Raw genomic sequence first — 24,148 nt, 5'->3', positions numbered from 1 at the left:
CTGACGGGACTATTCCCTTGTCAGTCAGTTCTGCGCAGAAGTTGAGCTCGTTGTCAGCGTCAACAAACTGTTCATAAGTTATTTCCGTGGGTACGGTGCTGCTTTCTGCGCTTCAATGCCATCGGCGAGGACGACGAAGACGGAGTGGGGCCATCGAAGGCAAGCGAAATCCTCAAGTTGCGAACAGTGGAGTTCGCTGACGAGCGTCGAAGCACCTAGGGCGTCGCAGAGCACACTTGACAGAACAGCACAACCACACACCACGCTAGCCAAAATGTAGCCTGCACAAACAAAAGAAATGGCGCCGCTCCGGAAACTCCACCGGAAGCGGAAGTGCGGCCATTTGCGGCGATGAACATAGCCAGCGTGGCCAGACCAAATCAGTGTGTCATGGCTAGATTCGGCTAGTTGTGGTTCAAAGCGGGGATATGCTTTGGCTGCATGTCGATTTCCTTCGCAAGGGCGCTGCGCGAGGAGCCAAAGGACCTTCCGTCGCGTCAAAAAGTCCGGAAAATTGGACGGTGGGGGGTTCGAGCGTCCGAAACTTCAGATGTCCTTATACATTGTTTCTATGGGGCTCGTGGCAGTTCCGCGAAGATGTCCAAAATATCAGGCATGTCCGAAAATTTGGGCGTCCGAAAATTCGGTCATTGACTGTATATCAAACCTGTTTACATCAAATTATTCTATATATCAAACAATTTCTGGACACTGTATAGTTATAATGAGCATATTGATACAAGGCAGAAACATTTAAACAACGCGCGCAGGTTCGTGCGCCCTCTCAAGACGACAAAGGCGTATTGAAGGAAAAGACGACGAAATAATGGCACGTGTTTTCACCGCACGCACTCGCATCGCAGGTGGCCGTTGTCGGCGTCTACAAGAAGACGACGAGATGAAGCGACGCTTGAGAGAGAAGAAGAAGGCCTTCCTGATCTCCCGTTTAGAATGCGGCAGTGCTTTTTATTTACCCCAGGGCACAAGTTCGCCCACAATAAATAGTTGTATCTGGATTCCCTTAACTGTCCGTTACAATTCTGGTGGAGGTGCGGGGTAATGATTTCCAGCCCAATTCGAGTTGGAGAAAGCCCGGAACCACGCCATCTCAGACCCAACGAGCTTACGCCCGTCCACCAGCGCACGAGCCGTCGCCTACGTGGTGAGCCGCCCGAGTTTCCTCTTTTGCCGGAGCAGACTATAATAGCAGCAGCAGGCAATACAGAAATGACATCCCAGACAGCCTCAACCCGCATCGTTGTTGATCAGCCGCGAACGCCCGAGCCTTTTCACGGCGACACCTTCGAAGACGCAGAGGACTGGTTGGAAGGCTTCGAGCGCGTCGCTGACTACAACGGATGGGACGAAAACCGGAAGCTCCGCAAAGTTTACTTCGCGTTGCAAGACTGTGCGCGAACGTGGTTTGAAAACCACGAAGCTGTCCTCCGGTCATGGGATGACTTCCGACGGGAGCTGTTGGCCACGTATCCGAGCACAGACCGCCGGCAAAGAGCTGAAGCCGCTTTGCAAGCAAGAAGCCAGCGAAACAACGAAAGCGTGGCAATGTATCTCGAAGATATGTCTCGCTTATTCCGCCGGGCCGACCCGAGCATGAGCGAGGACAAGAAGCTTCGGCACCTGATGCGCGGTGTGAAGCAGGAGCTTTTTGCTGGTTTGGTTCGCAGCCCTTCACGCACCGTCGCCGAATTCCGCTCCGAGGCAACAACTATGGAAAGGAGCTCATCACGATGCCGGCGTCGCACGGAAACTGTACATGTGGTCAGACTGAAGCCATAGCGATTATGCGACCAAACATCTTTTCTGTGCCATAGACCACTTTAGTATGGACAACTGCTTGTGAACAATTTCGTCGCTTTACGCATCGGGACGATGCGTTTTGGAGGGGGGATAATGATACAAAGCAGAAACATTTAAACAACGCGCGCAGGTTCGTGCGCCCCCTCAAGACGACAAAGGCGTATTGAAGGAAAAGATGACGAAATAAAGGCACATGTTTTCACCGCACGCACTCGCATCGCAGGTGGCCGTTGTCGGCGTCTACAAGAAGAAGACGAGGTGAAGCGACGCTCGAGAGAGAAGGCCTTCCTGATCTCCCGTTTAGAATGCGGCAGTGCTTTTTATTTACCCCAGGGCACAAGTTCGCCCACAATAAATAGTTGTATCTGGATTCCCTTAACTGTCCGTTACAATATACAGCAAAAATTGCGCTTACATCAAACAAAAATAGTAGCGACTCCCAATATATCGAACGTCTAGCAGCTGAAAAGTGCCCCCAGAGGTTGGCTTTCCCTCGCAGTGGCGGGGAAACCCGGCAGCGCGGCTCTGTCAAACCGCTCTCTCTACCGTGACCGCGCTGCCTCGTACGAGCCGTCGACACCCCCCTGCAAAAAATTATCCTGGCCTGCCCGCAGCGCTTGCTCAGACAGCCAATCAGAGGCTCTTGTGCCCTCGTCATGCAAGATGGTGAAAGTGCGAGCTGCCGCGCTGCTTTTCTGGTTCATTGTGTGTGTGCCTTGTGGCCTTTCTCCCGCAGTGTTGCAGTGATGGAGCGGCAGAATTCACCTTTCTTCGTGAAGCTCAAAATCATAAATCAGGTCGAACGCGTTGAGAAGTCAGATGTCCCCGCAGCGGCAAGATTCCAAGGAGCCCTCTCAGCGCGATGTTGAAGAATAAGGGAGGAATTAGGGCTAAAGTGGAAAAACTCTCCACCCGGTGCCTGCGGCACCCAATGCGTACACACGGCCGTGTACCAGTGGTTCATCCAAAATTGCTTCAGCCGTGCCGGCTTCCGCGTGCTCGGTCATAACTGTAAATTCTGATGAGTGTGACGAAGCTGTTGTCGGTGTTGCCGAAGTTGGAGCGAGCTGTCAGAATTTCCGGTAGCTGTTGACGAATCGATGGTGGACGAGTTTGTGAATGCAAAGGATGGTGTCGTGACCACGGGAGAGCCCAAAAACGAAGACTACATTGCTTGCCGACATCGTACCGAGCACAAGCAAAAGTGGGCACTATGAGGAAAGCAATGACGGGCCTTTGCCCACATCCTCCGAAGTGATTGGTGCGCTCGCACTGGTCCGTTGCTTCTGCACATATGTGGAAGCTTGCGGCCTCAGCTGCTTCGATAGACTCCTTGGGCAATGTGGAGAAGTGCGTGCGTCGCAGGCAGCGAAATTGCCTAAGCAGAAGAAAATGCAGGACTATTTCATGCAAAACTGAGCTAGTTTCATCAATAAAGTGATTTTATAAATGGTATATGCTTTTATGACATTCAATTATTTAGCAGGCTTATATCGAATTATGCTCTATATCGAACTGATAGGCGTTTTGTTGCGAGTTTGATATAGCTGGGTTCGACTGTATCACAATTTTTTTTGGCTCTTCCAAGTGGCCAACTGGACACGAGCTGTCAGAAATGCTCAGGCAAAAGTCCTTCAAAATTAAATGTGCCTCCGTGATGTCTTTTAAGGCGCGATGAGGTCGTGGCTGCACCTCCTCGCATGGGTCTTCGTCTGAATCATAGCCTTCCTGGATGACCATGGTATCATTAATAATTTCTGCATCTGTCAGGAGACCAGTCGTGGCGACAAAATGATCAATTCCTGAAGTGTCACATCTGTGGGAAGGACAGCATCGAAGTTCGGGCAGTCATTGTCGGTGAAGTTGGCTGTGACCTCTTCGGCTACTGCTGCATGCTCAGGCCTCACAATGTTGCTGTGCCAAAAATAGTTGGTGATGACTTGCAGAGGTGTATTTTTCCACACGTGAGCGATGATGTGCACTGCGCCGAATAAGTCCACTTCCCACAGCTTTTCAACTTTTTGGCATAAGATCATCCGCTGTAGCAGGTGCTTTCGGTACTTCAACTTCACTTGGTGAATGATACCTTGGTCTATCGGCTGAAGTGCACGTGTAGTGTTGGGTGGCAAAATAAAAAAAAAAAAACTACCTTGACGCTCTTCAGTGCGACTGTACAGTTATGTGCACTGGGGCCGTATTCTGAAACGCTGGCCTTCCGCAATAGTTTCGCTGCTGCGATAGTCATGTTCAATAAATCAAGCGACTGCCTACCCGTGACGTCAGCATGCACTACCAACACGCGCTCTCGAACACTTCACATCATATGAGAGAGCACACCGTGCGAGTACAGAATGGCTCAGGTGTGTTGTTTTTTAGTGTAGGGGCCGCAGTAAAGGGTTCTGCACACTGACTATGGTTGGCTATGTCCGCCTCAAGTAAAATAAATTGAAAAAGGATGTGTGAAATGTTTTATTTTAATAAACAAATTGGGCTACAACTCATGTGGTTACAAAGCACAATTTAGGTGATATTCATAAAACGACAGGCTTTGTTTCTATGTGTGTGTGTCCCGTCATGGCGAAGACATCACGGCTGGGGCAGGTATGTCATTCTCGCTGTTGCACGAGGAACCATGCGAGCAGTGCATTGTTCGTGGTGCCCGCTGTAAGCTGCTCCAAAACACTGCCACCGACACTTGTCCCTTCCACAAGGCAACACAATACACAACACCACCAATAACGACTCTATAACGACAATAACGACACCACCAATAGCGACAAATATCGCCGCGAAAGAACATGTGTAAGACAGCACCAAATAGACCACTATAAACTACCACCTCTCTTGCCTCTTCTACACTACACCACCAACCAAACGCCAAAAGACTTGCTTGTTTCTTCAATATATGTCCGGAACACCCAACGACACCATGACGTTAAAATGGCACAGACAGGAACTACAGTCGAACCTCGATACATCGAACAGCGCGGTGATCGGGAAATAGTTCGATATAGCCAGAATTCGATATGTAAAATCACGTAAAAAACGCGTAAAAAGCTTCTGCAAATCAATCATTGACCCACAGGTGCAATCAGGGATCGATGTTCGAAGTGTGCATTTGGTTGCATCGCATGCAATTGTCCTAGGCCACACCGACTTCACGCAACGGACGTAGTCGGTGCGGCCTAGGCCAATCGCACGGCGCCACCAAATGCGCTCTCCGAACAACAACCCCCGATTACACCCCAATAGTGGCCAACTAAATACTCACTTGAAGCTTTTAACAAAGTATTTATTTATTTGGTTGAAAGCACTGCAGCAGTGTATCCTGCTCTATTGCGCCGCAGTAGCGGCGTAGAAGGGCCAAAGCAGCTACAGTCCCAGTCCAAGTTGAGAGTGGGGCAACATCAGTTCATCATCAACATCGGCTTGCGGGATCCACTACGGCAGTGTTTTCGTTTGGCTGCTACTTCTGCTGCGATCTCCACTTCCATCAATCGAAGCATTCTTTTAAGTGGCATCTGCCAAGGTGTCCATGAGTGAGCCCAGTGAGCGCACGCTGTCGCGCGTCTTTGTGGATGCAAATCGCCAGTCCTCGTGAGGCGCGGCAGGCGCAGAGCGTGGCACCAAAGAGGGGTCAGTGTGGCAAATGTAGTGCGTTGTTGACGTTGTCGAACTAGCCAAGCTACCGCATGCGCATGCCGCCACATTTGAATGGCGCCCTCGGCGTGATCGATGTGTATTCGATATGTGCATAGTGCGCAGCAGTCAGGAATGCCCATCGTGCCACCGCTATTTTTGAGGGTGTTGCGGGAAAGCTCACCGCCTGTCAACAGAGGGCTTGTGGTCTGGGATGGCGGAGTTCGATGTATCCATTTTATGTCCGACCCCTTTTGAAATAACAAATAAAAGATACATACAATTTTTCAGGTGATATAGAAAGTGTTCGATATACGCAATAATTCAATATATCCGGGCTCAATATATCGAAGTTTGACTGTGCTAGATTATGCTAGTTATTTTCCGGTTTTGCCAAAACAGCCGATCAGTGCGCGCCATTTGCGGAGGCATGGCCATAGCGATGGTATCGCAGAAGGCGAACGTTTCAGAATACGGCCCCTGTAGTTTTCGAAGAACCTAGTTACAGTAAAACCTCATTCATGCATTTAAAAAAAATGCAAGAAAAAACTTACCAACTGGGAAAATGTACGATCTAAAGTAATAAAAACATTTTACAGACTCAGCTACGTATTGCTGACATCTGCGTAATGGGAAGCGTCACACAGATCATTGCGGCCCGGGATGAGTTTTGTTGTTTTCCTATTGCACGGTGTTTTAAGAGTGCGACAGGAAACCGAAACGAAATTGAGCTGGTGGGCAATGCCGGGTGCTGCCGAAGCGAAATGAGAAGCCCACATTGCACTGCCTGCAGTAGGGAACGGTGGCGTGTTTGTATTATCGCCTACTAAAAGTGTGCAGTGCACTATTAATGGCACTATGCACTACACACTGTAAAACAGATAGGTGAAGATGTATATCGTAATAGGTTTGGGGCTGATAGCTGTGAATGTGGCGTGCATCAACCCGGGCGGAGATTTGCACGAACCGGAATAAGAAACTGTTCGCGATGTTGTTTTCACGAGAGACGGGCAGCTATATACTGTTCTCGATGGCGGGAGCCTTGCACCTTTTCTTGTTCCCATCGGATCTAGTAGCCGGAAAGCCTACACGATCGCAGTCTGCAGCAAAGAAGGGCTGCATGTTTCGGTTATCGCCTAATGCAAGCGTGCGCTACGCTCTCGATGGCACCATGTGCTATGAAACAGATATGCGAAGGTGCTGGTTGCAATAAGATTGGCAGTGATAATTGTGAATGCTGTGTGTGACAACCCTGAAGATTTGCTGGTACCGAAATGAGAAACTGAGTGTGTGCCACCGTTTTCATGGGAGACAGGCGGGCTAGTATTGCATTGAAGCTGCCGCGGCGGGTAGCTATATGCTGTTCTCGATCGTGTGCGCCTCACATATTTTGTTGTTAACATGTGAGCTAGCGGCCGGAAAATGTGTCATACATTCTCAGTTTCGCGACTTACTGAACGTTGGTGCCGAGAAATTGTGTGAAAAATAAGTGCAACTCTATTGGGTCATTTTTTGTTTTCTCGATTGCCAATGTTGGCACCAGGAAAACGTACGTAACAGGAATGTATCAACGAGGTTCACCTGTGTTTTGCGGTTAGACGTGAAGTGCCTGTCCCATTGCTGCAGCCAGCATCAAAAAATATCCGAGGTCATCCAAGCCTTCCTGTTTGCTCTGTACTCGACAGGAAGGCTTTTGATGTTTTTAAAACAATGTGTCTTGTGCGCCTTCCCAATGACAACAAGTGGCAAGCGCTCCGTGCCAATCATATTGGCAGCAAGAAGCACAGTTATCCTTTACTTGCACTTCTTGCCACCAATGCACGGGTCCCCTTTGAAGGTCACCATCTTGTCGGGCAGAGCTCTAAAAAAAAAAAAGAAAAGGAAGATTGGTTTCGTCTGCATTGACCACATCAATTGATTGATATATAGTGATGTGTTCAATCAGCTTCACATTTTTCCACTGGGTGGTCACGTTTTCATCAATGCTTGCCTTTTCACCGCACACACTGCTGAAGACAAGTTCGTGTCTTTCTCGAAACGTCACGAACCACTCTTCTGAAGCTTTGAACGATTCAAGTTCATTATATTAGTGCACTTCTCAGCTTGTGCCATGAGGAGAGGTCAGCTCAAAGATGTGCGTTGGGACAGTGGCCACGCATCGGAGCAAAGCTTGTTCAATCTGGGCATGAGCTGTGGTTCGCAATCACTTTCTTGAAGCATGAAATTTCTCGCTTTTTAAAGGCTTGCAGAATCTGTTGCTCTTTTTTGATGTATGTTCCCAACGTGCTCAGTTTCATGTTGTACTTTGTCATAACGTCCCGTTGCAATGGGCCTTTGTTCAAAGCCTGCAAAATTTCCACTTTAGTCGCCGAGTCCTTGGCTTTGTACTTCTGCTGCCTTTCCAGCATTGCCATCAGGATGGCGCACGATGGTGGTGGCATGAACACGGTCACAATGAAAAAAAGAAACATGAATTCCGCAAGAGGAGACGGTGCCGATTCTAGAACGAAAGAGAAAATGGCGTCGAAGGCGCAGTGGAGCCTAGAAAGAAGACACCGTCATTCAGTGGTGCTGCGATCACCCCGGGGGGACATGGGGATCAGATCGCAAAAATCGAAAAAAGAAATAGGTTTTTGGCAACTATGCGTTCCGGTTTCTGCAACGCCTAATCTACGTTGTGTCAAGAGGCGTTATAGTTGGATTGCTAAAAGGCTCAGATAGCAGAGCACCGCAGCGAGAGGACACAGAGCTTCGGCGACACAGGCACAAGCCTTCCAAGCACTCGTCGTCGTCGTCTTTCTCTAAGCAGCGCCTACTGCTCATTCTTCTTCAGTACAGTTGTATCAAAATGGTTTGACTGAAAATGCACTAAAAGTGCCCGAAAAAAATTAATTGCGCAGGGCGGGAAAACAGCGTTAAATCGCGTAAAATCACAGCAGTTCAGCAGCCCTATCTCATCTTTCCCACCACCGAACGCTGCTGTCTTAGTATCATTCAAAAGCTCGAAGTTTCGCCATTCCTTTTCTAAATTCTTCGGTCGTCGCCATCTTGTAACAAACACACAAACACAAAAGAAGCATGGGTCTGCTAGAGGTGGTCACACGGGCCCTGCGATGAAAGCGGGCCTCCGATTGGTTGCCGAGCTGAAAGGCGTCTCGCCATTGGTGAGGCAGCGGGCAAGCTGGCAACCGTAGCGGACCACAGTGGTCTGCTTCGCACACCACACCGGCATCTTTCTTCATTTCACACTCACCGAATTTGGATTTCTGAAAGCTCCCAGGTCAGTGATAGATCATTGCTCGTTCGAAAAAAATTTTCGGTGAAGCACACCTTCGGAAAACGAAAGCGCAAGCCTACTATGGCGAGAAAAAGACGACGGCCAGCGGGAGAACCAGAGCACCCAACTGAACACGCAGATAACATGCCGCATTATTTTGCACCATGCGATTCCAGCAGCAAAGCCAACAATCACCCTTTGCCATCGACACTAATAACCAAGCCACTGGAAGACGGCCCAGCGGTAGGTCTCGCACCTGTGCGTACGGCCTCGCGACTCGGCAACTGAGATCGCATCGTTGGAGGCAACGCGGGTCGAAGGTCACCATTGCTGGCAGATACAGTGTACTCTGTTTCCAACGCATCGTGCGACAGGGACACGCAGCCTGCGAGTGAGCCCCAACCATCAACGAGCTACAGTATGGTGACCCAAGATTCGTTCGGACGAATCGCCGCCCGAACGTCACACGATTCAGACGTGCCTCGAGCCGTGTTTCTTGTCTGTGGAGGACGGCAGAAGCGCAGGCATGCAGCGTTCGCGACTCCCTTCGCACAGTGTCCGTAACTGAGCAGAAGTTCAGTTTGATGGACCAGCAAGGCCAAGAACAAATTTCGGCCCCTTGTGACAGTGAGTTCATTATTGTGCAGGTTTCCACGATGAACTCTTTGATCGCTAGAGCTCTGTGTCCAAGATGCCAACAGCGTTCTGTGGGTGTACACTGCGATACTAGGCTCAGTCTGGCAGTGAAAATGGTGCTGTCGTGCACTACTTGTGGCTCTATTGAGTTCCAGTTGTCCTCTCAAAGGAAGGAAAGTGCGAGGGTGTTTGATGTGAACATTCGCTCGATGCAAGCTGTTCAAGCAATAGAGAAAAGGCAGACAGCTCTGAACAATTTTTGGGTCACAATGAATGTGTCCCATCGTGGTTTACACCACAAAGCATTCCAGGGCCACTTGAAGGGGCTGTTCAAGCCTGCTGCAGAGGAGGCTGCCAACAACATCTTTATGGATGCTGTAGCTGCTGTGAAGAACGTGTACAGCAAGATGGAGGTTGGCTCCACTAAAAATGTGATCGTTGTTTATGATGGCACTTGGCTCACACGCGGTCATGGCTCCCACATTGGGTTGGATGCATAACAGAATTCCACACAGGGCTTCTGCTGGGTAGTGTTGTTCTGTCAAACTTCTGCCTTGGGTGTAGCCTGGGCCCAGCAGAGAGGGACCCCACACACTTTCAGTAGAGGCAGCAGCATCAGTGTCAAAAAAAGAAACACTGAAGTTGGCTCTGGGCGAATGGGAGTAGAGTCCGCGTTGCAGCTTTTTGCCCGTTCATTGTCCAAGAGCGACCTGCAATATACAGCAGTCGTCTCTGATGGAGACAGCCGTGTTTTCCAGGTGTTGCGAGATGAGCAGCAGCCATATAGGTTTAGAGCAGTCACAAAAGAAGACTGCATAAACCATGTAAAAAAAGAATGGGCACTGGCCTTTGCTCCATTGTGAGCAAAGCCAAGAAAAGGGAACCACTGGGTGGCAAAGGTGGGCTCACACAACAGTTGATAAAAAGACGCTCACCAGCTACTATGGCCTGGCTATCAGCAAGAATATCAACGATGTTGCTACAATGCAGAAAGCTGTCATGGCCACATACTATCACGTGACATCTACAAACAGTGACCCCCACCATGAGTTGTGCCTCCCTGGCCGTCTCAGCTGGTGTGAACACAGAGCAGCAGAAGCGAAAAAAGGAGCACATCCTGCTCACAAATACAAGCTTGTGAGCAGAGTTGCCCAAGCTATGCTGCCTTTATATCAATGTCTTTCAGAAGTCCACTTGCTGGTGTGCTGCAAGTGTGGAAGGACCGAGAATGCAGCGAAAAGCTTGCGCTCAGTTATTTGGTCAACACTGTCAAAGGACGAGCATGCCTCACTTTTTGCAGTAGAGAGAGCAGTAAACGAGGCAGTCGTGAAGTATAATTCAGGGAGCCAAAGCGCTTACTCAGAAATGTGTGCTACCTTGGGTGTACATCCTGGTGCCCTTGCCGTCCAGAGGGCTCAAGAAAAGGATAAAGAACGCCCGAAGAAGGCATCCAAAGCCCACCAAACAAAGAGGCAAAGGTGTAAGAAAATGCATGACAGCAATGATTCAAAATATTACAACCCTGGTGCCTTTTAATAAATTTGCAGTGCTTTTAAAACTTTGCAGCCCGTTTTTGCAATTGTTTTTTTGTTGTTGTTGTTGTTGATCACCTCGCTCATGGAAAGCATAGCACAACAATGGCTGAAGCAACTTTGATCCAGTTTGTTTTTCTGTGATGCATAAGCTGTGCTGTACTTAAAGACAGTCTTGAAATGTTTCTTTATTTTTCAATTATTTAATTATTTCACAATAACTACATGGCTCCATGCAGTAAAGCACAGTAATGTGCATGATGTTGAGCAAAAAATTATTAGTGCACTAAACAAAAACATCAAACACTGTCTTGGTGTAGATTAGACGTTTGGGCAAACATGCAAAGTATTCCCAGCTCTCTATCATGTTTCGTTATATGTCAGGCTTCCCACAAGCAAGGAACTCATAAAATTGTTATAAAACAAAAACTAATGAAGATATCTTTATCAAATTTTAGATTTGTCTCTTTATTGCAGTGTACAGTGTGTCTGCCAAATTTCAGCCCTTTTTGTCAAGAACAAAAAAGTAGTTTTGATCCCCTCCTCCTCCCTTAAAGGGGGACACGGGTCTCTTTTAAAAACCTAAAATCGTGAAAAAAAATTGCTTTTTGGGAACTAGTTGTTTCAGAATTTGTAATGCCTAATCTACACCATATCAAGACGATTTGCCCAAAAGCACATCCCAAGTGTCAGAAAAAAAATTGTTTTGACAGCGAGAAATGACCCCAAAATTGTGCAAAAACACCGGAGTTCACGGAGTTAGTTCTTGTCTCTCCCGCTGCTGAGCACCGCCATCTCGGTATCGTTCGAAAGCTCAAAGTTCCGCTTATCAGTTCCCCACATCCTCGCCAACAATGGCTGCATAGAAAAAGTGCAAACGTAAAACAATCGGGGGCCAGTCTGACGAAACTCGCTATGAACGTGGCCCTCCTATTGGCTCAGCGCGTTGAATGCGCCTTCTGATTGGCTTTTTCTATGGTAACTAGGCCTAGCAGACGAACTCGTCTGCTAGGCCTGGCAGTGGGTCACTTAGAAAACTGCTGATGTGCCGTTTCTTTGTTCATCATATTGCAAATGTAAGCGGCAAATCAACCCTCTCTAAAAAAAGAAAGTTTGAAACTGAGCATGCTTCCATGAAAAGCGAAGTGCCAGCCGTGTCTACTTGGCAAGAAAGGGGAGGCAGTTATCCTAAGATTCAGACAAGCCAACAAGATAGCGCCAGAGATAGGTCACTGCATTTCGCAATCTCATACAGCATCAGCAATAACAGTGGTAAAGCTAACCATTTCCCTCTATCCCCGCGTGTAGGTTTACTTTGGAGACCACAGGCGATGTGCCAAGGCCTATTCCCGTGCCTCTCGCACGTATGCGGGTTCGTGTTGGTGCATTCCAGATTCTGTTACGAGCCTATATGGGTGCGCCTAATGTCTACATAAGCTGAATAATTTTACGTTTTTAATTATATTGTAATTGTTATTTCGCGGTTTTGAAGCTTCAATTTTATATTTTACCAGTTTCTTTTAGTTTCCTTTTTCTCAAGTATAGCGTTTTTAAAGTCACAAATTTTGGGATCAGCACTGTGTTCCTTTACTCATTCAATTCTCGTCATTCTTTTCTTCCCTGAATGCAAGCGAGTCAGAAAGTGCACAAAAACTATGGCATAGTGTCTTCAAACACTTACATATTTTGAAATCCCGCAGAAATCAAGAACTCTCTTCCTTAAGGCTGCAACTTTAGAATTTCATAACTTTGGCTAAAGTACAGATACAAACATCCAAAAAATAACTCGCACTATTTGAATATCCAGGAACATACCTGCTTCATTTTAGGTATGTTGTTGCAGTACATTTTTTGCAACTCACATCCCAAATTTTTAACACAAGAAAAATTGTAACTACTTTTTTTTTTATTGACCACAAAGAAAGTCTAATTACATATTTGTAAGCAGCACACAAGATTGGATGTATCGTGAAAGTATCATGTGTTTAGAGCAATATCAAAAATGGTTGTCCTGGATGCCATGTCCCCTCATATTTAATGCTGTTTGTTTTTTGTGCTTTACTCAAAACACAAATTTGGTCTCTATGTAATATTCAGGCCTCGATATCTCAACACCATAAACAGATAGAACTTATTTTTTTTTTTTCAGAACAGAGCCTAACGGAGCCTATACTCTATGCAGTATAGCAAGCAAATTTCTTAATTTTTTTTTTTTTCACTTTGGAAATGAATTATTTTGCAACAGTTTCTGCCACGTGGTTGCCATATTTTGTGGGCTTGTATTCAGTGGCCTTTAATATAACTATTAAAGGCCAGATAAAAATTGTGTTTGCTATCTTTCTTTCTTTAGTCTTTATGCTATCTAAACATGCCTTACAAATAATTTTGTATTGTGCCATTTATCTTCCATTGTGGGCCTTAAACAAAAGAAAAAAAAAGTGTTAATTATTGTGGAAACCAATTGACCTACAGCAAAACTAATTACATATTTGAAATCAGCACAAAAGTCTTAATAAGACTAGAAAGTTTCATTAATATTGATGAAAAAGAGGATGGACATTATTTGAATCGTAGTGTCCCCCTTAAGTTCATCTGCGAACGATCTGCATGCCTTGTGGCGACTAATTGGCCCGGTCTTCACACATGCTTTCACACTTTCTGGAAGTGGTGCTGCTTTTGTTACCGTTCCCTCTGCCCACGTTGCATGATCATTTCGATTGGTCCTGCCAGCCGATGAACCTTGCACTGACCGAGACCACACGCTGTGGAAAGGCTGCACGTGTTAAGCCACTGAACACTTCTGGTGTTTCATAAGTTTCCAGATATTCAGAAAATTGAATAGTAGATAATGCTTCGCTATTTGATTCGTTGATATTCCAGTACAATCGCTAACTGTTTATTCGGACCTCACGGGGACTGCGGAAATGTCCGAAAAAGCAGATTAAGAAAAAAAAAATAAATCCTTTATTTCCCCACACGTATTCAGGCTTGGCAGTAGGCTTGAAGAAATTGTGACTGCGCCGTTGCACGCTGTTCCGTTTACGCGCAGCCAGATAAGTCTGAATCGCAGAGAGGGTTATGCGGTCACCATAGGCGGCTGAAAGCACAGTCGCTGCTTGTTGTGGGGATGCGCGACTCTCGCGCGTCCCCTGATATGCTTTTCCCGCATGGCGCATCTCCTGTAATCCGGCTTCGGCGCGTGGCCTGCGTGATGCCCGCGGCGGTTGGGTGGTTGGGGCGCAGTGCGAGAGATGGCGCGAGTGTTGCGCTGCTAACGCCGCCTCACGGCAGGGTTACTTGGGGGCGCAGGGGAGGACAGGCTGGCTCTTCCCCGGCGGGACGGCGAACGGCGCGGACATTTCCGTGCGCGCTGCGACCATGCTTCTGCGAGACTGTCTCGCGTGGCCGCCTTCGAACGCGCCACGATTCGCGTGACCACACACGCGAAGGACCAGGCGTTGGGATCCAGCATGGGGCGAACATATTCGCTCGCTTCCGGTCGCGGTGAGTCAGACTTCTAGATTTGTCGCGCGCCCATCGGCATGTTTTGTTGATAGCAACTCGGCTAGCAGGCACTGATCTATGAAAGGCGCAATAAATGCCCTTGTGACTGTTTGCACTACTGTGTTGTCGTTCCTTTGTCCCAAGAGCACGGGTGTGAGAGACCCCATATTGTACACGCTCCGAATGCAACGGCAGCATAGCACATGGTGCGTCATCTTTCCACTCGGAGTCATCGTCCGGCGGTGCAACAGAAACCTGACGAATGATCTCGCTGTCGTCGAGTTCTACACATGTCAGTACAGCAGTGTCAGCACTTGTGAAACTGCCAAATGAGATGGTGTCCGGAATCGCAATGCAACAACTGCGCAGGTCTCAGCAGAACATTTTCGGCGTCAGTAGGGAGCACATCGGAAGGCGACAAATCCTAGGCCTCCCGGCACCTGCTTGCCGACATTCCCCAGCGCAGTCTGCGCGGGCACAGTCGGCGCCATTAGACACTTGACGTGATGTTTCCGTATGCCGCGTTGGATCTCCACAACCTCGACACAGCACACAAAGCAAACATCACCGCGCCGTCACGCCAACACCAGTCGCACAAACAAAAAACGTCGCCCATGGCGTCACCTCTCACAGCGTTGTGCATGAAGAAAGAAACAAATCAGCTCCTGGATTGTCTTGACATGGCTTACTTAGCTGAGACCGAAACTGCTGTAGGCACGAACCAGGCAGAAACGATGATGATGGGCGAGGATTTGCAGTAGCGCCACTTCGTGGGGTAGCAAGGAGGCTCCGTTCAAAACAAAAATGGCGTTCAGCAAGTTGAACCATGCACCGGTCAGAGTCGGTGCATGGTGCTCTCGATCGAGTTGGCTCAAGGAGTGTCCGAAAAATCAGACGAGAGGTTGCAAGGTGTCTGAACTTTCGGCAGTTGTTATACATTATGGTCTATGGGGAGAATGGTGGTGCCGCGAAGCAGACCGAATAATCGGGCATGTCCGAATTTTTGGAGTCCGAAAAATTAGTCGGTGACTGTATTCACAGAACCATAGTTCCTTATAGAAAAAATTCGACCCTCAAAAGCAACAACTGCCTTTTTTGCACAGGTGCCAATGGTGTCAGTACTGGAATCTGTTTTAGAAAGAGGGCTGTACGCTTTCTAAATAACCACATAAGTGTGCAGAATTTTCTCTAATGATATCATATTGAACCTACGAACTATACATGGTGAAGAGTGACAAACAGATACTGAAATGAGTTCAGTAAATCATTTCTAGTTTGTAGCTGTAGAAACAAGAACAAATGGTGATGCAAATATAGTTTCAAAGCGAATGAAATCAAGAAAATAAAAATCCACTGACTATGCATAAACGACAGAAAATTTCCAAAATGGTGCCATTAATCACTTTCTTACAAAAGCCAGAAAAAGTTGAACCTTGTTATGAGAAAATTGCATTTGACATGAAAATACCTTCATTATATTCAGTATTCTTTATACGCATATATGCTTATATCAACTGAAAATATTATGATCGTGTATACGATATGAAAAAAAAATGCAAGCATGGTGCCTCCAAAAGGCCAGCAAGGGTCACCGACCGATTTTTATGGCTTTTTGGCAGCTTGTTATGCTGCCACAGAGCACAGGAACAATAAATTACGTTTAAAACGGTGCGTTTTGCACCGTTGCAAACATACCGTTCCTAATGTGCTACCGTGTGAACAGTATGATGCACAGAATTGGCACCTTAGCTTTCCAGCCGCGGTCCAATCTAGACAAGCCTTTGGCCAAAGTGCATGTGTCTGTCTCTGCTACGGCTGTCAGCGTAGCCCATGCAGCAGGTGATCTCGCGTTTCATTGCCAGTGAGATAAGGTGCACTGACAATGAGCGTCCCGCAATAGCTTTTCACCAGCTGCCTTACTGGTGAAACTGGGCACTGAGGTAGTTAGACCTAAGGCAGCTAGGCCTAATCGCTGTAGCTTTGTGACCAAATTTAGTTATGGTTTATATACACTCTGTGTCACCACAAATATGCTGCCATGTGACTGGTGCTATCATGCTTGATTGTCACATTTGCTTGCCAACTATGGTCCCAAGCCACTGGCTGAAATGCTGTGTCATAGGTATGTGTCATTTTAAGTCTGAGTGCAAACATTTTATGGCAAGCTTCCTGCAATGGCTTGTCACCATTCACTAGGTTGGCCGCACCATTTTGACCACTAGGTCTAACTAATGCTGCTTAGTTCGAAATCTGCAACCAATGTTGCAGCTTTATGCCTAGTTGATATAGTGGGCCCTGTAATGTAAAACTATTCCAATCTGTCTTATTCCAATCTCCTGACGTCAAATTTACGTAACTGCCGACACAGGTGTTGGGGGGTGACCCACAGTGTTGCTTGAATAGCCCAATCAAACACTTTCCTCACTTGTAAGATGTCACTTCTGCTTGCTTTAAAAATGAATAACGTGGTCTACCTTGAGCAGTTTTTCTTATCTGATTGGTTGATGACAGGCGAGGAGCTTGCTAAAATGTAGAGGGTTTAGATGTGGCCGAGCCAGCGCAGTGAAAATAGATAAGAGGATAATGAGGGGGGTGCCGGCGTCGGCCATTGGTCCACCATCCTTTACCTTGCTTGCAGTGGCTGGTCGAAAATTGCGGTGGCGTGCAATGGAAGGCCAAGAATGCCTCGAATTAGAAAGAGCGTCGAATTCAGAAAAAAAAAGAAAAGAAAATCCAAAAAAGCGCCGAATTGCAAAAAAAAATTTGTTTTCTTTTTTTAGGCCTAACCATGCATAATCAGTGTGCAGATATTATATCTGATAGCGCATTTTTGTGGTTTTCATGATGTTGCATGACAGACAGGTGAAGTGAGGGTGGCCCAAAATTTTGTTCACTAATTGTGAAGGGCTGATAGCAGAATTGGAATAGAAAAGTTTGAAATAGCTTTACATTGTAGTACCCAGTGGCAGGAGGAGGAGGAGGAATAAACTTTATTTGTGCACAGCAGATTTGAGACCTAGGCCTCTACCTAAATGACGGCCTCGAGCCCTTGGGCCCTGGCGTCATCTTCGGCCTGCTGGATTGCCTTGAGTTGGTCTTCCGGCGCACAGCTGAGCAACGCGGTCTCCCACTGCTCTCTGGTCTTAATTATTTTATTCTGTATGAGTGTACGAGGACAAGCCCAAACCATATGTTGTAGGTCCGCCCTTTCTTCACAGAATCTACATCTATCCGTGTAAAGGTCCGGGTAGTAGCGGTGGTAGGCCACCGGGTTCGGATATGTATCTGTCTGTAAGAGGCGCCATGCCGTCGCTTGCCGTCTATTTAACGAGGAGTGTGCCGGGGGGAAATGGGCCCTTCCCAATTTATAGTGTTTGGTGATCTCGTTAAAGCTGGTCATCCGGTCTCTCTCCGTTCCCAGTATTTGTGGCGTGTCACCTGCTCGGCCTGTCAGTTCTCGAGCCAGGTTGTGCGCTATTTCGTTCCCGGGAAGGGAGGAGTGTGCAGGTGCCCATATAATGTGAATGTCGCGATCTTCACGAAAGTTGTTTAAAATTCTCAGTGCTTCCGGCGAGATTCTCCCTTTTGCATAGTTCTCGACGTATGTCTTTTTAGTCGCTTATTACGATGTTAGCTTCCGTGGAGGCTATTGCCAGTGCTAAGGCAGCTTCCTCCGCCACTTCTGCCTTCCATGTTTTTACCGTCCCACTAACTCTGCAGTCACCTTCTAGACTCGTAGCAACTATCGACATACTCTGTCCATTTGCGTACTCCGCCGCGTCTACATAGACCACGTCCCTGGCACTATGGAATCTTTTGTGGAGAGCTCTCGCTCGTGCGTTTCTTCGATCTTGGTGAAACTCCGGGTGCATATTTCTGGGGATTGGGGGGTATTGATAGATGTTCCCTTATTTTCCTTGGGATGTCTCTCCGCACTCCGTGCTGTGCTTCGTAGGTTATTCCGATGTCATCTAAGATGTGTCTCCTCGTCAAACTCTGTGTAAGCCTTTCATACTGCACTACTCTCTGGGCCTCAATAAGTTCGTCTAATGTGTTGTGCACGCTGAGCGCCAAGAATTTCTCGTTTGACGTATTTGCCGGAAGTCCCAAGGCTTGCTTATACGCCCTTCTAATAATGCAGTCTACCTTGGCTTTCTCCGCAGCATAGAGCTTGAGGTAAGGAACCACATATACAATACGACTGATTACGAATGTTTCTATTAATCGGATGAGATTGTGCTCTTTCATGCCATAGTGCCTGTTGGATATCCGCTTTATTAGTCTGATTGTTTGTTGAACACTATTGTCAAGTAGTCTAATGGTTTCTCCGTTATGGCCGTTTTCGGATATGCGGAGTCCCAGTATTCTCAGGCTCTCCACTATCGGTATCGTGGTTCCTTCTACTGTGACCACAATGCCCGGTCTTTCCCTAATGCTTTTTCGACCCCGTCATGTGGGCCTATAGAGCAGAAGTTCTGATTTTTGCAAGGAGCATCTCAGTCCCTTGTCTTTGATGTAATCTTCCACCGTGTTTACTGCTGTTTGAAGGATCTCTTCCACATGCCCATCGCTTCCACCCGCCACCCAAAGGGTAACGTCGTCCGCGTAGAGGCTGTGTCCGAGTCCTTCTATCTTTTCGAGTCTCACAGGAAGGCCGATCATTGCCACGTTGAATAGAAAGGGAGATAGGACTGAACCCTGCGGCGTACCCCTATTACCTAGCTTGAGCGTGTCCGATTTGGATTCTCCAATTGAAATCTTTGCGGTACGATCTGTCAAGAAGTCTTTGATGTATGCGTATGTTTTACGTCCTACATCCAGCTTTCGGAGATTTTGTAGTATGGCCTTGTGCGTGACGGTGTCAAAGGCCTTAGTTAGATCGAGACCTAATGTTGCCTTAGTGTCTAGACTTTTCTCACCCGCATCTATGATCTGATGTTTTAGTTTGAGCATAATTTCCTGCGTCGATAACTTTGGTCGAAATTCAACCATGGTATGTGGGTAAAGTCCTCCATCATCCATGTATCTCGTGAGACGTGTGAGAACCACATGTTCCATGAGTTTACCGACGCAGGATGTCAGTGATATGGGCCTTAAGTTCGTCAGTTGTGGTTTCTTTCCAGGCTTTGGTATAAAAATGATTTGGGCTGATTTCCATTGACTTGGAATGCTGCCTTGCTCCCAGCAGTTATTCATGTAGGCCGTGAGAGATCGGATGGATACATCGTCGAGGTTCCTGAGTGTTTTGTTGCTTATCCCATCAGGTCCTGGTGCAGATTTCGAGTTGAGCCTGGTAAGTTCATATCTGACTTCTGCCTCCGTAATAGGGGTATCAAGATCAGGATTCTCGTTACCTAGGTAATCCGGAAGTAGTTCTCTATCCGCATCTCCAACGTACATCTTTTGGAGCTCTCGAAAGAGCTCTTCTTCTGTACCGTTGTAGCTGTGTATAACCTTCTGTAGATTGTGTCTTTGTATGTTTTTTGTACTTCTGGGGTCCAAGAGGCATCGGAGAATGTTCCAGGTCTTGGACATTCCTATCTGCCTTTCCATCAAGTCGCACGTGGCTTCCCACTTCTGTTGGGTTAACCTATTTGCATATATCTCGATTTCCTTGTTTAATTTCACAATTCTCTTCCTTAAATTCCGATTATGTTTTTGCTTTTTCCATCTTTTCAGCATGCTACCTTTCGCTTCCCACATGTGCAATAATCTGCTATCCAAATTTTCTGTTGCCATTTTAATGACATTGGTCATGGGGTAGGTGGTGGTGCCCCAAGGAAGTCTGAATGAATGGGCAGGTTAAAAAAATCGTGTGTTTAGAACATTGGTTGACAACTGTATCTGACATTTTTGCTACCAGACTATATATCCTTAGGCTCATTCAAACAAGTATTTGCTTCGCTATAATCGATACTGTGTCTGGCCTTGCACTTTTGGTTTCCTTGAATTAAAGCATGGTCAACCAAATTTCACGTTTTACTTCTTCAATCCAGTAATTCGTTATATCTGTGTTTGTTATATCAAGCTTTGACTTTATTGGCACATTTCAGGTCATGGTATGACAGTCATTTCTGTTTGTAGAGAGCATCTTTGTCACTTTGAGTTATTGGATGTTTTGAATTTGTAATGTGTTGAGCGTGCACTGAAATTTTGTTTCAGAAGCTCTGCTACCTCTGTTTCCCAAATTTTGTTTCCCAAGATTCGAAGTATCACGTTAACAGGGGTCTGCTGTATTTTTGTGAAGTAATTGGTCAAGTTGTGTCTGCAGGCTTATCCACAAAGCAAACAAATTTCCTTTTCAGTGAAAAGGTATAGTGATAGATGTCAGTGCAAGTTCTCTTTTGTGCACGTTTTTTGCCTCACATGGATGCTACAATGTTTCCTACTTGCCCTAAAACCCTGCAGAATCGGGCTGCGCAGTCTGTGCCTGTGATCGTGCTGGATTCTGATAGTGATGAAAATGGGCTGCAATCAGAGGGCCCACCGAGCCGTGAAGGGTGCCACACTCCACCACTGCAGGAGATACATCCGCCAAACACAGCAACTGGCGACATAGTGCCTGAGACCCAACAGGACTCCGCACTCTGGCCAACCTCTGTGGAAACTCCCAAGGCAAGCATGCGACCATATAATAACAACCGATCTGAAGGCATTGCAATGACACAGTAGTACAGCAGACTCTGGTTAATTCAATTTTTTATTACCTAATTCTATCTCGACTGAAGGTACCGGCCAGTGCTCGGACATGTCTGCGAGCCCAAACTTTCGTTATTTTGATCCCGAAATTGGCCGTTGCCGGGTAATTCAAACTTGGCTGGTCCGCACGCACGCATGCACGCACCTGACAGTGAATGAACACATCAGAAACACCTGTTTTTGGCCTACCCCAAGAAAAATGTAAAGTGAGAATGGTAACTCACATTTATTAGAGTACTTATTTGATTCTAGTGTGTTCTCTTTTAATATGTTTATATTCAAGAAAATTTTTCTGCAAATTGCCTGTTCAGTGCAATCTGATACGAAACCAAAACAAAAATAGCATTAGCAGTATTTGCTACGGCCTACCGATAAAGCCAGTCTAGCCAGTGTCATCTCCATTGCCATCACAAGATGGTAACCTTGGATGGCCACCGGATGAGTTCTCACTAGCATGACAACGACGATGCACTGCTTTCAGTCTGATTACGAGAGCACATTCAAACACTTTCCGGCCCGCGGGAAAAGCAGCAGCTTTCGGGTAGTCTAGTACAGTGAAATCTCAATATAACGAACTTCAGAGATCCACGGTAAATTGTTTGTTATTCTGAAAGGTTGTTAAGTGAAAGGCCCAAAATTAACCATTCTGCCCATCAACCCATCAGCTCATAAGTTGTCACCATATGAGCTATCAACAAAAACATCGCTTTTGGCTCTCGGCAAGTGCTGTTGCTATTTTCCATAGATTCCACAGCCACGCACCACCGATGCACCGTTTAATAAGAGTGACGCACGCAAAACAGATGCTGACACCGAGAAAACTACGGACAAAAATGTAGCTCCATGTCACCTCCAAACCGCAATGTTTCTTGCTGTGTGCACCGCAACTGTCTCGTTTGAGGTGGACACCTGAACAATGTAAAAGCGCAAGTTAACATAAATGACAAAAAAAGTGCAAAGTGCGACCGTGTGGCAGCCCCGCGAGTACGGAGGTCACGTGTCACCGCGCGCATAGCTATTTTATGGCCGCGAAAAAAAGCGTGAAAGAAAGAGGCGTGCACAGAAAGAAGGAAGAGACGCACCTCTGTTGCTGGTCGACACTTTTCTGGGCGGAGCATGCACTCGCCCTCATTCTTTCTTTCTTTTTTTCCCTCTCACTCGGGCGCCGTCTCAGGTTTTCCAAACCCATGCACCGCGACGTCTGCTCTCTGCACCTTGCCATCTGCTAGCCTACTGTTTCGGCAGCTGGGAAAGATACATAGAAATCTAGGAATCCCCAACTTTCTGAATATTAGTTCATAGTACTGAGCTGTTGTTACATAACAGATAAACTAAGTAACAGCCTTTATTCTGAAAAGTTCAATATTTTCAAGCTCGTATCACTGAAATATTTTTACATTGAAACTATAAGAAGTGAGCAAGGGATTTCTGAAAAGCTTGTTAATCTGAAAAGTTTGTTACTGTGGTGTTCATAGTAAATACTATTTTCCTATCACTGAGCATGCTTGATATTAAAATGTGTGTGTGCATGTGTGTGTGTGTTAAATTGACGAAAAAGGAATTTGCTTAACAACGGTACTATTTGCCAACATGTTATTAAAAGGAATTAGGAAAAAAACTTTTTAAAATTTGTAGAAAGAAAGAAACAGTTATATAAAAACATCATTGTTGCTTCACACAGAAAAAAAGCTTGAAAAATTGCAGAATACACATGTTGAATGTAAGCGATGTGTAGAAAATTTCTGCAAATACCGTCTTTCTATGTAAAAAGTATCTTGAGATATAAAAGAAGACATTAACACTAGTGACTAACTATAGAGCGATGCTGAAGTTGATTCCTGGACGTCTTTTTATGCAAAATTCAACTCTTTATGCGACCACCGGAAAATTACCCCGACCGAAGGTTGTTGACACCCTGCAGGTAAGAACTATGATCTTTAGAACACGCAACATATCTTTATATTGGTGCATGGTAGCTTTGAAGTGGTTTGGCGAAGAAAGCAAAACTCCGAAATGTGACAAACCAAAGTTGCCTTCTGCGTTAGTGCTGCTTCCAAAGTCCAAAAACTTGCGTGCAGATGCGTTAGAATTGGTATAAATGTGACATTTCTGTGCATGAGCGACACCGATGCCATCTTGTAAACATGAGTGCTCATCGCGCCGACCACGACCTTTCTATGGAGGCACTATAAATATCTGTGCACAGCAGAAAAAGAAAACCAGAAACTGAAACTGACTACAGGGAAGCCTCGGTGATACGATCACAGCTGGTACAAATTTCTGTGTGATATGAATTCATACAATTCCCCGGCCAAAGTGCCGGGGAATTGCCGAAGCTTGCCGAAGCGGGTCGGCGTGCTCGGTGCGAGCTCCTCCTCGCAGCGCAGGGGGAGGCTGGCAGAAGGCAGTCAATAACACAGCGGCAACTGCGCGAACTGTACGGAGTGGAAACGGTCCAGCAAATGAGCGAGCGGTAACACGACGACTAGGCTGTTTCACATGGCACAATTGGGGTGAAAAAAACAATGTTTCTGCCGCACACGTTGCAGAGCGATTTTCGCTGACAGCTTTCACATGAGTCTGCGACAGTGCAGTCTCCATCGCAGAGATGCCCAAAGTTGCTGCCTGCTCACAAAGCATCTATGCCTGCATCATTAAATAAAAACAACATGGAAAGTAGTCAAATATTAGAATTTTCCTGTTACTATTTGAAAATAGAATAAGTACACCATTTTTCTATGCTTAAAAGTGTTGAGACGTCACTATCGCTTGCAGATGCGGTGAGTGAGACGCTGCACGACACCGCAAGTACAGCCGACTCCCGTTAATACGAAGTTCACGGGGACCGCAAAAAACTTCGAATTAAACGAACTTCCAATTAAGCACAAAACACAAAAAACACCACTTTATTTGTGGCGAAATCGAGTATTTTGTCTAAAAAAAATAGTCGGTCATCTTGCTTTGCTTCTTCTTGCCGAATCGCGCTGCTGAAAGCAAGTTCTGCAGGCTGTAGATGTGGCGGAATGCTTCTTCCGCGTTACCT

General features: G+C 46.5%; 1 protein-coding gene across 2 annotated transcripts in view; it reads left to right on the top strand.

The window, feature by feature from the left end:
* The window catches only part of LOC142573218 (uncharacterized), a 325,311-nt gene that overhangs the window by 233,665 nt on the left and 67,498 nt on the right, over nt 1–24,148 (top strand). For both annotated transcript variants that reach the window (XM_075682810.1, XM_075682809.1), the window contains exon 26: nt 20,815–21,021. In XM_075682810.1, the coding sequence (XP_075538925.1) occupies nt 20,815–21,021 (207 nt within the window). The remainder of the gene's footprint in view (nt 1–20,814; nt 21,022–24,148) is intronic.

Source organism: Dermacentor variabilis, chromosome 2, assembly GCF_050947875.1.
Source record: "Dermacentor variabilis isolate Ectoservices chromosome 2, ASM5094787v1, whole genome shotgun sequence".
Taxonomy (NCBI): domain Eukaryota; kingdom Metazoa; phylum Arthropoda; class Arachnida; order Ixodida; family Ixodidae; genus Dermacentor; species Dermacentor variabilis.
This window is presented reverse-complemented; position numbering and strand designations above follow the sequence as displayed.